At 43.1% G+C, this 16,156-nt stretch overlaps 2 protein-coding genes across 6 annotated transcripts in view; one reads left to right on the top strand and one right to left on the bottom strand.

Annotated features, from left to right (window-relative positions):
• Positions 1 to 7,787, bottom strand: part of cog5 (component of oligomeric golgi complex 5) — a 114,303-nt gene extending 106,516 nt beyond the window's left edge. For all 4 annotated transcript variants that reach the window (XR_011882952.1, XM_072241515.1, XM_072241518.1 and 1 more), the window contains exon 1: positions 7,683 to 7,787. Coding sequence is in view for 3 of the 4 variants with exons in the window: in XM_072241515.1 (XP_072097616.1) it covers positions 7,683 to 7,740 (58 nt within the window). In the remaining variant the exon portion in view is untranslated. The remainder of the gene's footprint in view (positions 1 to 7,682) is intronic.
• A 30-nt stretch (positions 7,788 to 7,817) lies between these two features.
• Positions 7,818 to 16,156, top strand: part of LOC140186853 (tRNA-dihydrouridine(20a/20b) synthase [NAD(P)+]-like) — a 55,847-nt gene continuing 47,508 nt past the window's right edge. Inside the window, exons 1-3 of one of the 2 annotated variants that reach the window (XM_072241520.1) lie at positions 7,818 to 8,149; positions 8,444 to 8,565; positions 11,876 to 11,993. In XM_072241520.1, coding sequence (XP_072097621.1) covers positions 8,040 to 8,149; positions 8,444 to 8,565; positions 11,876 to 11,993 — 350 coding nt within the window. In that variant the 5' untranslated portion in view covers positions 7,818 to 8,039. The remainder of the gene's footprint in view (positions 8,150 to 8,443; positions 8,566 to 11,875; positions 11,994 to 16,156) is intronic. The other variant, XM_072241522.1, reaches the window with a different exon arrangement.

Genomic DNA, 16,156 nt, shown 5'->3' with positions numbered 1-16,156 from the left:
TTTTGGCATCCCATGACCAAGAACTGATAGATGAAGAGCTGATGCAATTGGAAGAGGAAAGGATAACAATCGAAACCGAATGAGTAGTTACAAAGAACTATATGATAGAAAAATGCCTGAGGCTCAGCAGTCAAGCATACCGTACTGTCGTTTTTCAAGCCTTCCACATCAGACGATGAACCTCGACCTTCGACATCATGGCAGGAAGAGATAGAAGAAGATAACCTGCCTGCCCTAATGGAAACAGACGATGATCAGATGACACCCCAGTGTCCCACCACTCCAAACCCCAGGCCGCGGACAGATATCGATTCGCGGAGAATGCAGCGGTAGCCGGGAGGTACTCAGCACATCTCTAAGAAAAAAGCCAAACGAAACATGCTAATTAATTACGTGCCGGGCGGCACCTAATTAATTAGCATGTTTATTTCGACTTTTTTCTTAAAAGATGTGCTGAGTGCCTCCCGGCTACCGCTGTACCCTTGCATGCTTCGCTGATTGGTATTGATTCGCTGCCCGGAGGGTGGGGGCCACTGCACCACCCTAACCTCCAACAACTCAGCCTAACACACCATCATCAGTGTGCTCGGTGCTGTCTTCCCGATTCCGGTAAGTGATACTACACTGTACATACATTATTTCTACTTTATAAAGGCTGTGTATTTTTACGTGTTATTTGGTATGATTTGGCAGCTTCATAGTTTAAAGGTTACTGGAGAGCGCTTGTGCCGTGTTTTTGCCGAGAGTGCTTGCGTGAGATTTTCGCTATGGAGAACAGTTCAGGCAATGATTGTGGAAAAGTATTCCTACTTTATATAGGCCGTGTATTTATCACATCATTCCTGCTTTTACTATATGTTACTGTTATTTTAGGTTTTGTGTGTTATTTGGCATGATTTGGTAGGTTATTTTTGGGTCTGTGAACGCTCACAAAATTTTCCCATATAAATAAATGGTAATTGCTTCTTCGCTTTACGATATTCCGGCTTACGAACCTTTTCATAGGAACGCTCTACCTTCGGATGGCAGGGGAAACCTGAATACTCGTTCGGAAAGCTGTATTTTAATGATGTGTTTGTAAGTGTGACACAAGAGAATACAGCAGGCATCATGGGTTCGGGTACTCAAAAGTGGCAGATTGTGGAATACGTACTCTGCAGTTTTAAGTTTGTACTGTTTAACTGCTATCCGTCTATGATATTTTGCGTAGTGTGGGAATTAGTATGGAGCTATCTCAGGGGGAGGTTTTACCCAGAGAGATCAACTAGAATGGCACCTATTGAGGTCTGGCAACGTCAGGTTCAGAACCCTGATGATCCGAGCCAGCCCTTGACCTTGATTATGACTATTCACAAGCCCTTCAGCCCCGGGAAGAAACAGAGCATTTTGTCCGAGTTGCCCTCACTTAAAGTTGCCTGTGGGAATTCAGCGTTCTGGCACAAATTGGAAGAAATGGTTGAAATTCACCAGATGCACCCTAAAGATATACATTTGATAGTGAAAGCCAAGTGCCCAAGGAATATGTGGGACAGAATGGCCCAGGGGATGCGGGATGGTACATGCACAACTACCGGGAGCGCCAGTAATGAAGAAAGATATCGCTCTTTTAAAGGGGAAGTGAGGCAGTGGCTGGGGGGAGGCGAGAGTAGCTGGGGAACGATAATGGCAGTGATTCAAAAAACTGATGAGACAGCCATGGATTATGCAGAGCATAAATATCGAGCATATGAGGAGTATTCCAGGTTGGGAAATCCAGGGAGGGACGACCCAGTCTTCCTAAAAATGCTGAAGGAAGGCTTGAGCTCAGCCCACCAGGAAGTTTTAGATTTAGGTATAACGGTAGGGTCCACCTACTCTGCGATAGTTTCGTGGGCCAGTGAGACAGACCAAAGAAAAGGCAAGAGAAATCGTAAAGTGAGTATAGTGGATGCAGCTGCTGTGATGTCCCGGAGAGTTTGTTTTGCTTGCCAGCAGCCAGGGCACCCAGCAAAGGACTACCATACCACGTATAAGGCAGTGAAGGAGTTGATATGCTACAGGTGTGGCCTATCAGGACATGGTTGGAGACAGTGTCCAAAAGGCAGGGGGAAAACCCAGGCGAAGGTCACAGCAGACACCCAGTCACTCACTCCATCAGCAACCAGTCTGACTGTTGATCAGATAAAAGAGTTAATAATGGCGCCTCTTAAAGCAGAAAAAGATGTGGCAGCGGGCTCCACTGGCAGCACTGGTGATTCACGGATGTACACAATGGCATTGTTAAGGGGACGGCAATGCGATATGTTAGTGGACACGGGCATCGGTATCGATAACAGACTTACCCTTACCAACAACTGGAGAGGCCAGTTATATCAGGGGTATAGGAGGGAAAACAGTAAAAGCAAAAAGAAGCGAATCGCAGATACTAGAAATCGGGGGAGTGCAGCTTCCAGTGTATTTCTGGGTATGTCCAAACAATGAGGGCACGATCCTTGGAATAGACATCCTAAGGGAAGCAGGAGCTGTTATAGATTCAGGAAAGGGAGAAATAATATAGACGAGTCAGGGGCAGCGAACGCATAGAACCAACAGAATACACAACCTGCCTAGCATAGGCGCAGCTGCCCCGATCATTAGAGACTGGAGCCAGGATGGTGTCTATGGGTTACCTTGTCACCCGTACCTAGCTGTGTGGGCTAGAGACAAGCAAGATTGTGAGCAGGTAGAGATAGACCCAGTTAAAATAGAGGAGGGTCTGTATAAACCACCTAAGCAGGACTCCACACAAACTGACACACTGACCGCTGTTCAGGGTATAGGGAAGGAACAAAAACACCAGGGAGACTGTGGCCACTCCAGAACATAAAGTTTTCCCAGTTCCTCCGAGGGCAGACATTACTGCAAATAAGGAAGCAGGGGAACAAGAGGCAATTAAAATTGCAAGTGTGCAGAGGAAACGACAGAAGCCAGCTTAGTAAAATTATATGAAGAGGTAATGGCAGAAGAGAAGGAAAAATGGAGGAGAAAAGGAGCAAAGGAGGGATCAGATGGATGCTAGACATAGACGGGGAGGAAAGAGTCACGGTGGCCCCACCCTGTATTAGACAGATACTACTAAAGTTATATCATGGAGCAATGTATCAGGGAAGGCAGAGCATGATCACAACCCTCTGGCAGGACTGGTGGAGGCTAGCGTTGGGCGGGGATGTTGAGAAATTCTGCCACCGTTGTATCATTTGTGCCCAGCATAACCCTAGTAAGGGCAGAAAGCTACAGCTGGCAAATCAGCCTCCGCCGAGGGGACCCTGGGAAAACATCCAGATAGACTTCACAGGGCCCCTGCCAAAAAGCAGGGGGAAAAGTTACTGTCTAGTAATCATGGATTACTTCACTCGGTGGGTAGAGGCTTTCCCAGCAAGGGACTGCATCCCCTGCACCGCTGCATGGATCCTAGTTCAGGAAATCCTCCCAAGGCGGGGAACCCCAGTTCAGGTGGCTTCAGATCAGGGAGCACATTTCACGGGGCAAGTGATAAAGGAAATGTGCCAACTACTAGGGATTCAACAATGGTTCCACGTACCCTACCACCCCCAGATTTCAGGGATGGTAGAAAGGATGAACCGAACAATCAAGAATGCGTTAGCCAAAGCTATAGCTGAGACAGGAAAGACATGGGTGGATGTATTACCAGGAAGGCCGGGGTTTGCCCCCAGGTGGATAGGACCACAGACGGTACTCTTAACCATGATACGTGTGTCTGCGTACAGACTCGGCGAGGCAGCCAGTGGAAACACTGGACTCAGGTTAAAGCATACAACTCACCCTCTTGTTGCTCCCACAGACAGAGTGGGGAACCAAGTGTACAGAGTCACCATGTAATTACAGAGAACCTAAGAGAGGAACACCAGCCAGCCATGCCAGACCTGACCACAGCTGATGAAAACATACTCAGAGAAAACGCAAGGGCAGAAAACGCTGAGAGTGTGGCAGAAGACACTGAGAACGTGTTGGAAAACCATGAATAGCCTGCTAAAGTGTGGTGATGATGGTACTCTATAAAGAAGGCTGGTTGCTGAAGGTAGATGATTAATTTTATAGCATAGTATAGAAATTATTTGGGAAATAGACGGGGAGGGATTTTTGAGCTAAAGCAGAGATGGCAAGTTCCACCACTTCGAAGGCATTTCAGACTGCACACGGCATCTGAAAGCAGTCACCCCGAGTCTGGGGAGCTTGGCCCTTTTCAGCAGTTGAGCCAGTGATCAACGGAACAGTTCGGAAGGGGGTGCCACCAGGGAGAGAGTTCCTTGCAGACATTTACGTAAAGGCCACCCCAACCCCTTCCTGTACATTGATGAGAGAGCCTGTGGGTGATCCTGGAAGGAGAGTTTCAGTGACCAGAGGATAAAGGGCTGAAGACAAAGGAATGTGATTAAGATGCAGTCAGCCTGCAGGAACATGAAAGGAACTGCATTACTAAAGACTTGGAACAGCCTCTCTGCTTAACATTTGGTAGGTAGTGATTAGGTAATGCTAGGATAGATATCGAGGTACATAAAATTGGGGGGAATTTTGAGACAGGGCATTTTTGCTGCCCTATTTGATCAGATCCTCCTAGGTTGGCCTTTCCTGATACAAATTTAATTTTTGTCCAGGAAGGCCAAGAGGAGGGACTGTTAGAGTGAATTTTTTTGGGTAGATGATTTGTTTACACTTTTTGGCCACCCGACTTCTATTTTAACTGTTTGACAAAGGACTGTGGATTGAGTCCACCACAATGGGCTTCCTAAAAGGTGTGAATACCAGATGCCTCGGGCGCCGTAGTTTGACTTGATGCTGTAGTTTCGAAGACAGTATTATCTATACATTATAAATATTAATTGTCTTCTATGTTAGCACGGGAAATGCCAAATAAATGTACCATAGACTTAACTTACATTCCGAAAGGCTGTGGTTACCAACCCAGACATGTTGGTGTCGGAAGGAAAGGATGGTGTGATATTTTGTATGTAGCTTCAATAGGAAGCATTGTCTATAACTTTTTAAGCAGCGATTGCCTTTGTGTTTAGCATATAAATATCGAGCCCACATTGAGCTAGCAGACCTTTCTGCGGAAAGCGTCTCCGTCCGTAAGATGCCTGCTGTATCTTGTTGTGTCAAATAAAGAAGCTGCTTTGTATCTACCAGTGACTCTGTCTCTCCAGTAATTTCATCCATGCTACAACAGAGGTCAACATCAGAACATCTTTAAAGAAGGTGAACCATCCCAAGGCATTAGGCCCTGATGATTTACCTGGTAGGGCACTGAAAATCTGTGCCATCCAACAGGTGGAAGTGTTCAAAGACATCTTCAATCTCTCACTGCTGCTGTCGGAGATTCCCACCTATTTCAAAAGGGTAACTATCATACCAGTGCCTAAGAAGAGCAGGGTGAGCCATCTCAATGACTATCGTCCAGAGGCACTCACATCTACTGCGATGAGGTACTTTGAGAGGTTGGTCATGGCTAGAACCAACTCTTGTCTAAGCAAGGACCTGAATCTGCTGCAATACATCTAAAGCAGATGCAATCTCACTGGCTCTCCATTCGGTCTAGGATTACCTGGATAATAGTAATACATACATCAGGCTGCTGCTTATTGACTGTAGCTCAGCATTCAACACAATCATACCCTCGGTTCTAATCAACAAGCTCCAAAACCTGGTCCTCTATACCTCCCTCTGCAACTCGATTCCTTGACTTCCTCACTGGGATATCACAGTCAGTGCATATTGGAAATAATATCTCTTCCTTGCTGACAATCAACATTGGCGCATCTCAAGGATGCATGCTTAGCCCACCACTCCACTTCTCTACACCTACAACTGTGTAGCTAGGCACAGCTCAAACACCATCTATAAATTTGCCCACGACACAACAATTGTTGGCAGAATTTGAAATGGTGATGAGGAGCCATACAAGAGAGAGAAAGATCAGAGAGTTTCGTGAGAACAACAACCTTGAAATCAGTGAAGGGTACACACATCAGTCCTCATCAAAGGATCAGCAGTGGAAAGGAGTTTGAGATGACTTGGTACGACCAAATTTCTACATCTACTGTGGACAACATTCAAATTGGTTGTATCACCATCTGGTATGGAGTGGCCATTGCACAGCATCAGAAAAAGCTGCAGGAAGTTGCAAACTCAACCAGTTCCATCATGGACACTATCCTCCGCACCATCCAGGACACCTTCAAAAGGTGATGCATCGAAAAAGCAGCATCCCTCATTAAGGACCCCCATCACTCGCGATATGGCCTCTTATCATTACTAGCATCAAGGTAGTGGTACAAGAGACAGAAGACACATACTCAATGTTTCAGTAACAGGTTCTTTCCCTCAGTCATCAGATTTCTGAATGGACAATGAATCCATGAACACTACCTCATTATTTTCCCCCTCTTATTTTAAACTACTTAATTTTTAAAATATATATTATCGTAATTTATTTTTTAATATCCCTACATTTTCCACACATTCACCTCTTAAATACCTCTATAGTATTTGCTTCCACCACCATCCCTAGCAGCTCATTTCCAGGTACCCACCACTCTGTAAAAACTTTTCCCGACATATCTTTGAAGTTACCCCACTCACCTTAAATGCTTGCTACTGTCTGAAATGCATGTGTTTGGATATAGTTGCAGGAAAACTCACGTAGTTTGCATTTATACTTACTAATACTAGGCTGCTTTTCTGACTTGGTGGGCACTTCCTACATCTCTGCATTTCACAGTTTGTACATGTTCTTTTGTATTCTTTTTATCTTCCCTCATCGGTTTATCATCAAGTTACTCAGCAAGAATTTACCCCAGAGTAAATTTCACCTCATCCTATTGGGCATATTCATTTTCTCCAATCTGTCCCTTCCCAAATTCTTTTTCAATTTAAAACGAACTTGACTTGTTTCTACCAATTCTGACAAAAGATCTTCAATCTGAAAGATTAACCCTTATTTTTCTTTTAACGAATGCTGTCTGATCTGCTGAGTCTTTCCCACAATTCCCGTTTATATATATATTGTGGATTTCCAAATATCTGCAGCTTTTGATTCTCCCTATTCCAGATGAAACACAAAATTCCTTCAGAGGCACAAATCATTGAAACACCACCAGCTTTACAGATTTGATTAGTTAATAACTTAAAATAATCAAACTTTAAAATGTGAGTTCATTTTGCTACGCATAGCTTCATTTTGTTATTGATGTTTACCTTACATTTTCTAAAAGATTTGCCTAGCTTTGCATTGGGTGGACTATCCCTATAGCTGTAAGATCAAGTGACAGCATTAAGGATGGATTTTTCTCCAACTCAGAATCTGCCAGCGCTGGTTGTCTAACAGATGTTAAAATGTTCATAGTTAAAGGTAGTCTCGACATCTCAACTCCAGCAAAGAGAAATGGCACACCGTATGTGCAACTGCAAATTCAATTTATTTACACTTATTTCCTCAACCAGCTCTAATTCATAGCATCAAGAACAATGGAAATAAAATCATGAGTAGTCAAAAACACAAGAGTTGATTCTTCTCCAATGACGGATGAAAAATCAGGCGAACTTCTGGATAAATAAGATATGCTAAAACAGTTCTCGCTGCCCTCAACTGTCTTTCATTAGCGGCTTTAAATGGACACAATCCCGATCGACCACCAGCCCCTTACCATCCAAAAGCAGCTCTTTCACCGAGTCTTGCCCCAGAGCGGCTCCATTTCCGTCCATGTTGGCAAACACGCCCACCCGGACTCGCGCTCAGCATGCCGGGCCCGTGACGCGACGCCCAGGGCTCGCGCTGCCGTTGGCCGTCACAAAGCAGCTGGCAACGAAGAGGGCGGGCGCGGGCGCGGGCGCGGGCGCGACATGACCCACTGGAGGTCAGAGGTCAGAGGGTAAAGCCGCGTGCGGCTGATCCACCGGGTTGAAGAGACAATCCTTGAAGAAAGGTATCGTGGCGTCAGGTTCTCCACACACCGTTCCCCAAGCTGTTCTGGTTTGCTCAGCCGACGTTGTGAAGAATATCCATGAACGGGGATCGTTTACCCTCTCAATCGTTGCAAAGAAGATGCCTCGTCGATTTGTTTCAGCCTGGCCACGTTGTAAAGATTTGTGCTCCCATGGTGCGATACTCTAAGTGAGTGATGGCAACGATCTAGTAATTTTGAGGCGATTTTTTAAATGACGAAAACCCGAGAAAGATGCTGGAAATCCAAAGCAACACGCACAAAACGCTGGAGGAACCCAGCCAGTCGGTCACCTTCTATGGAAAAGAATTGGGTCTCGGCCCGAATCGTCGACTGCTTATTCTTTTCCGTGGATGCTGCCTGACCTGCTGAGTACCTCCAGCATTTTGTGCGCATTTTATGACGATGCGTTTTGGTTATTGATATGAGATATTTAAGATCACGTCTTCACATTTAACCCTTAGGCTGGCATTTCGTTCTCTCGTCAGAAGGTATGATTGTGAACTGTGCTTTACACCAATGATCATTGCTTCGGCCTTCCTGAAGTCCGGCAAGGCGAGGGACAGCGAGTTCACAACAAATTTTGGTATGCATATTTCTGATTGCATCAGTAATATCACGATAAGAAAAATAAAATTACACGTACTTGTTCAGTATAGTTCTTGTCTTCTAAAGCTTGGATTGATTTAGTATCGTTTATGACCTTGGTAATTACAATGTGTTTTAAAAATCGTAAGACGAAATTCAATTGCTGTTATATAATGTGGGATCAAAAGTCAATTTGCGCAAGCCAAATAATTACAAACAATGTGATTCGGACAGATTATCGTTTTGGTGATGTTAATTGTACTGTCTTCTAAAAAGTAGTACTTTTTTTGGTAAATAACGGGACCTCCAGTTGAATGTCATCTAAAAGTCGGTAACTTCAAAAGCATAACATTCCGTATCTCTACATTTAGCTTGTTATTTTAGCCTCTTTCTCTGGAGTTCTACTAATTTTGGCACAATTTTCAATTTTTTTCCCTTGTTTTTCTATACTGCAGATATCACACGATCTCACTGCCCAGTCAATGTCTGTAGTTATTCCTGTTTGAACTTGCCTTATTCTGTTGCAGAGGCTAGAATATTAGTGGAGAGCTTGCAGCTGTCCGGTGATAAAACCCTAAGAATAAGTAGAGCTGTGAATGATATGTTTAGATGGTCATTCTTCTCAAAAATCCTTGGAAATTTTAATGGCTAGCAAGGTTTTGTCCCCAACTTTGCCACATGTTAAAGCTAACACACTTGTTCAACAGCACCTCTGACAATCAGAAACCTTTAAATGTGGAATAATATTTTAATATTAATATTATTAAATTACTTTGAAAGATAGCTAAATACATTAATAATTTTTAGATCATTTTTGTTGTTAACATTTGGAACCCTACATTGGTGTAAATTTTGAGAGACAATTCTCCTGTTTAAATGCTAGGGAATGTAGGAATCTCAGCAAGATTGGGTACTATGGGAAGTCCTGCAAAGAAACACATTGACATTTATAGTGCCATTTATCACTTTTTATGCTTGGAGATCCCTGTTCCACTAGGTCACATTGGGAATTTATTGCTTAATGTTGACTTGTTGACATTCTACAGAGAAAATAAATTTCAGAGGTGCCATATTTTGGATGCTGGCAGGTGGAATAGTGGCATCTGCACTGGACTTCGAGGCGTGTTGTCTCGGGTTTGAATCTGACCTGCTTCTTGCACACTTTCCATTCATGCTAGATTGAGCGTTGAGCTTGTAAAAAAAAACAGACGGAAATGTTAGAGAAGTGTCATGGCTGCTGCCCAGTGCACCACGAGGTGCGGAAAGGAACAACAACAACAATATTTTGGATGTGAAATATAAACGGAAACCCTCCCTGCCTGTAGACGTAGATGGAATACATAATGTGCCACAGTTTGAAGAAGAGCTAAGCGGTGTGTAGTTAACGTCTATTGCTCAACCGACATCACCAAATTGAATTAACTTTTAAGTTGTTGTTTGTTGGATTATGTTATGGAAATTGATTGTTGCTTTTGCCTATATACAACAGAGGCTATTCTATCCAGAGGTACAAGCGCACAGTTCACTGAAAGTAGTTGCATAAGTAGACAAGTTGGCAAAGAGGGTATTTAGTCTGCTGGATTTCAGTCAGGGCATCAATTTTAGGAGTAAAAGCCATATAAATCTTTGGTGAGGCTGCACCTGGAGTGCTGTATAGAGTTTTGTTCACCCTGTTGTAGGAAAGGCATTGTCAACCTGGAGAGGATGCACAAGAGATTTATTAGGACATGACCTGGACTTCAGGCTCTGAGTAAGAAGGAGAGGTTGTCCACAATTAGAGCATTCAGGCATTTGGTCGTTGCTGATTTATTATTCCAAACAACCCCATTTTCCTACCTTTTCCCTGAAACCTTTGACACCCTGGCTAATCAAGAATTTACACAATGTCCATTTTAAACATACCCACTGACTTGGCCTCCACAACTGTCTGTGGCAATGAATTCCACTGGACCTTCATTTCTTGGAGTATATGAGAATGAGGGGTGATGTCATCGAAGTTTATAACATCATGGGGGGCATGGATAAGATGGATACTCATAATCTTTTTTCCCCAAGGTTGGGGAGTCCAAAATTAGATGGCATAGATAGGAGACACGAGGGGAGAAATTTAAAAGTGACTTGAGAGGCAGCTTCTTGAGACAGTGGATAGTGAGTACCTGCAATAAGCTGCCAGAAGAAATGCTCAAGATGGATACAATTGCAACATTTAAGAGGCATTTGGATAAGTACATGGAGGAGAGGAGGCTTGGAAGGTTATGGGCCAAACATGGGCAAATATAATGAGCAGAGGGTATATTGTAGTTGATAGTACACCTGTTGGGCCTGTTTCAATGCTGTTTTACTCGGTGACTCTTAATTTCTTAAAAATGATGGCTGTAGGATATTATGAATAAACCGAAAGGTGGTATAGGTGGCACAGTTAGCACAATTGTTTACAGTATCAGTGACCTGGGTTCAATTCCTGTCGAAGGAGTTTGTATGTTCTCCCCGTGACTGCGTGTTTCCTCTGGGTGCTGCCGTTTCCTCCCATATTTGAAAGGCATACTGGTTGGTAGATTAATTGGTCGTTGTAAACTGTCCCTTGATTAGGCTGGGATTAAATTGGGGATTGTTGGGTGGCGCAACTTGAAGGGCTGGAAGAGCCTATTCCACGCTGTATGTCAATAAATAAATAAATTAAAACTAAATTTAAATTTTCTCCTTGTGACAAATTGTCACAGATTAGCCTGTGCACAGTTTGCAATATGAAAGGTACTTCATTGATAACATTTATGAACATAGGTTTGCAGTAATTTATCACAGGTGAAGATGTTTACATTTAGTGTAGAGGATAGACATTCAAAGAGTTCTGCATTTTTCTGTTTCATCCAGCAATATTTCGTGCAATGCTTTGCACCCAGTAGTCAATGCTTTGGTTTGCTTTGAAAACTATTATTTAGTTAGATCTTACATCTGCCTCGTGCTTTTTACCAGGAGAACTAGCAAGATATGACACGGGTTTGATGCTCCACTCTCCCTGGATCAGTATGTTGCTGAATGGCAATCAAATACTTGTAGTCTATCTTTGCTCGATGGTATCCTGAATTAGCAAAACCCTTGATATTCAGAAATCTAATTAGCAAGTTCTTCAAGAAATGATTTTGTTCTGTTTGGTTAATACACTTGATATATTAGTAATTTATAATTCTTTGATGACAAGGCCTTTGTGTTTATAAAACTCACTGTATTCTAGGATGAAGTTCTTCAGTATAGGTTACCAACTGAAGGTGAGAGCTCTACTACAGCAAATCTTGCATTCTGTTTCTCAGGTGATCGGCCACTTGTTGTACAGTTTGCTGCTAATTCTTCACAAGATTTAGCTGATGCTGCTCGCATAGTTTCCCCATTTGTAGATGGTGTTGATTTGAACTGTGGTTGTCCACAAAGGTAAGTTAATTTTAAGATTAATCATTTTGTCATGTTTTCATGATTGGGTAAGAAAATGGCTAATGCTGTATTATGTGAGAAATTGGGAGGCTCGTTGTTTTGGGAGAAAGAATGGGTTTAAAGGACACAAGATCAGTGCTCCCATTTTTCTCTGTTTCATTGAATCAATTTGAAGGAAAGTGCAATATCTCTTTGATACAGAGACTGGAATTCCAGATATAGTTTTACCAAAGCTCCTTTTTCTACTTTGGACCCAATGCAATGAAGGCCAGTATTATTTTTGCACTCCGCTCTTTATTCATTCATTGTTTAGAATGTAGTCAACATTGCTCCTGAGGAGTTCCAAGATTTAGACTAAGAATGGTGAAGGAATGGCGGTATATTTCCGAGCCAGGGTAGTGTGTGACTTAGAAAATAAATGCCGAGTCATATGCGCCAGAAGTCATAATCCTCTGGTTAATAGAGTTGTGGGTTTGGGAGGTGCTGTTCGAATGGCCTGGCAAGGTAACTGTAATGCATTTTGTAGATGGTATATACATTCGCTTTTGTGTTAATGATTGAGGAAATTGGTGTTCAGAGTGTATGGTGGGATCACAGTCAAGCAAGTTGCTTTATTTTAAGACCATAAGATACAGGAGCAGGAGTAGGCCATTTGGCCCATCAAGTCTGCTCCGTCATTCAATCATGGGTTGATCCAATTCTTCCAGTCATCACTGCTTCCCTGCCTTCTCCGCATACCCTTCGATGCCCTGGCTAATCAAGAACCTATCTATCTCTGCCTTAAATGCACCCAATGACTTGGCCTCCACAGCTGCTCATGGCAACAAGTTCCACAGATTTACCACCCTCTGACTAAAGTAATTTCTCCGCATCTATTCTAAATGGACATCCTTCAATCCTGAAGTCGTGCCCGCTTGTCCTATACTCCCCTACCATGGGAAATAACTGCCATATCTAATCCGTTCAGGCCTTTTAACATTTGGAATGTTTCTATGAGATGCCCCCTCATTCTCCTGAACTCCAGGAAATACAGCCCAAGAGCTGCCAGACATTCCTCATACGGTAACCCTTTCATTCCTGGAATCATTTTCATGAATCTTCTCTGAACCCTCTCCAATGTCAGTATATCCTTTCTAAAATAAGGAGCCCAAAACTGCACACAATACTCCCGAGTGTGGTCTCGCGAGTGCCTTATAGAGCCTCAACATCACATCCCTGCTCTTATATTCTATACCTCTACAAATGAATGCCAACATTGCATTCGCCTTCTTCACCACCGACTCAACCTGGAGGTTAACCTTTAGGGTATCCTGCACAAGGAGTCCCAAGTCCCTTTGCATCTCTGCATTTTGAATTCTCTCCCCATCTAAATAATAGTCTGGCAGTTTATTTCTTCTACCAAAGTGCATGACCATACACTTTCTAACATTGTATTTCATTTGCCACTTCTTTGCCCATTCCCCTAAACTACCTAAGTCTCTGTAGGCTCTCTGTTTCCTCAACACTACCCGCTCCTCCACCTATCTTTGTAACATCGGCAAATTTAGCCACAAATCCATTAATCCCATAGTCCAAATCATTGACATACAAATTAATAAGCAGCTGTCCCAACACTGACCCCTGTGGAACTCCACTGGTAACTGGTAGCCAGCCAGAATAGGATCCCTTTATTCCCACTCTCTGTTTTCTGCCGATTGGCCAATGCTCCACCCATGCTAGTAACTTCCCTGTAATTCCATAGGCTCTTATCTTGCTAAGCAGCCTCATGTGCAGCACCTTGTCAAAGGCTTTCTGAAAATCCAAGTACACCACATCAACTGCTTCTCCTTTGTCTACCCTGCTTGAAATTTCCTCAAAAAATTGCAGTAGGTTCGTCAGGCAGGATTTTCCTTTCAGGAAACCATGCTGGCTTTGGCCTATCCTGTCATGTGCCTCCAGGTACTCCATAATCTCAACCCTAACAATCGATTTCGACAGCTTCCCAACCACTGATATCAGGCTAACAAGTCTGTAGTTTCCTTTCTGCTGCCTCCCACCTTTAAATAGCAGAGTAACATTTGCAATTTTGTATGCTTTTGATCTTGAGCGTGGTTATATCTCCAGCAATGAGGTAAATGCATAGTATTCTTTTACACTCCTGCCTTGTCTCTACTAGATAATGAAGGTTTTGGAATATCAGGAGGTGAATCATTCTCAATTTACCCAGTCATCTTTCTTTTGGCAAAATATGACTCCAACTGTTTAAGTATTTTTCCCTTGATATTCACTGACTTCTGTTTTACCAGGACTGCTTAATGCAACATCCGATTAAATGCTATCATGATATCAAGGGCAGTTATTCTCATTTCATCTTTGTAATTCAGCTCTTTGCTCATTGTTGTATGGGAGCAATTAGATTAGAATCTCAGCTATATCTGGAGCATTTAGTTGCAAAAAGGTTTGTGAACCCTTTGCAATTAGCTGGTTTTCGCAATTAATTACTCATAAAATGTGGTCTGATCTTCATCCAAGTCACAATAATAGACAAACGCAAGCTGTCTAAACTAATAACACACAAACAATTGTACTTTTCATGTCTTTATTGAATACGTTGTTTAATCATTCACAGTTCAGACAAGAAAAAGAGTGTGAACCCTTGTATTTAATAACCGATTGAGCCTCTTTTAGCGGCAATAACCCCCACCAAACGTTTCCTGTAACTGCTGATCAGACTTGCACAACATTGAGGTGGAATTTTAGACCCTTACTCCGCACAAAATTGTTTCAGTTCATCAATATTTCTGGGCTGCCTTGCATGAACAGCCATCTTCAGGTCATGCCACAGCATCTCAACTGTGTTCAGTTCTGGACGCTGACTTGGTCATTCCAAAACATGAACTTTCTTCTTTTTAAACCATTCTGTTGTTGATTTACTCTTATGTTTTGGATCATTGTCTTGTTGCATCATCCAACTTCTATTAAGCTTCAGTGACTGAGATTCTGTTAAATGTCTTGATACAATTTTTGAGTTCATTGTTCCTTCAACAATTACAAGCTGTCTGAGGCAGCAAAGAAGGTCTTAACCATGATGCTCTTTCCACCATACTTCACAGTGGTGTGTTGGTGTGCAGTACAGGTGTCCCCCGCTTTTCGAATGTTTGCTTTACGAAACCTACATTAGTTCCCTGTTCTTGCTAACAGAAAGTGTTTTCACTGTTACGAAAAAAGGCAGCACGCGATAAAAAAGCAGCGCACCGCACGCCCTGAGCAGCTGCTCTCCCCCGGATTCAGAACAACATGCTCGCTGGCATTGCTTAAACACGTGCCTGTGAGCAGCTGTTAGCAAGACGAGTTCTAAAGTATCGGAAAAGCCTAAAAGAGCTCATACGGGTGTTACACTTAGCGTAAAACTAGACATAATTAAGCATTTCCATCGTGGTGAACGAAGTAAGGACAGAGTGAGTTTGGCTTGTGGAAGTTGACGAAGATGATGTTGAAGAGGTTTTGGCATCCTATGACCAAGAATTGATAGATGAAGAGCTGATGCAATTGGAAGAGGAAAGGATAACAATCGAAACCGAATGCAGTAGCGAACGGGCCGCGGACAGATACCAATTCGCGGAGAATGCAGCGGTAGCCGGGAAGCACCCAGCACATCTTTAAGAAAAAAACCGAAACAAACAAGCTAATTAATTAAGTGCTGCCCAGCACGTAACTGTCGACCCAGATCAGAGACGATTGCTGACTGTGTCATCTCTGATCTGGGCCGACATTTACATGCTGGGTGGCACCTAATTAATTAGCATATTTATTTTGGCTTTTTTCTTAAAGATGTGCTGTGTACCTCCCAGCTACCGCTGTACCCCTGCATGTTTCACGGATCGGTACCGGTTCGCTGCCCGGAGGGTGGGGGCCACTGCACCACCCCAATCTCCGACGACTCAGTCTAACACACCATCATCAGTGTGCTCTGCGCTGTCTTCCCGATTCCGGTAAGTGATACTACACTGTACATACATTATTTCTACTTTATGTAGGCTGTGTATTTTTACGTGTTAGTTGGAATGATTTGGCAGCTTCATAGCTTAAAGGTTACTGGAGAGAGTGTTTCTGCTGAGAGCGCTTGCATGAGATTTTCTGCCGACAACGCTTGTGCCGTGATTGCCAAGAGCGCTTGCATGAGA

Source organism: Mobula birostris, chromosome 23, assembly GCF_030028105.1.
Source record: "Mobula birostris isolate sMobBir1 chromosome 23, sMobBir1.hap1, whole genome shotgun sequence".
In the NCBI taxonomy this organism is placed as follows: domain Eukaryota; kingdom Metazoa; phylum Chordata; class Chondrichthyes; order Myliobatiformes; family Myliobatidae; genus Mobula; species Mobula birostris.
Note: the sequence above shows the minus strand (reverse complement) of the source record. Positions and strands in the feature narration are given on the sequence as shown.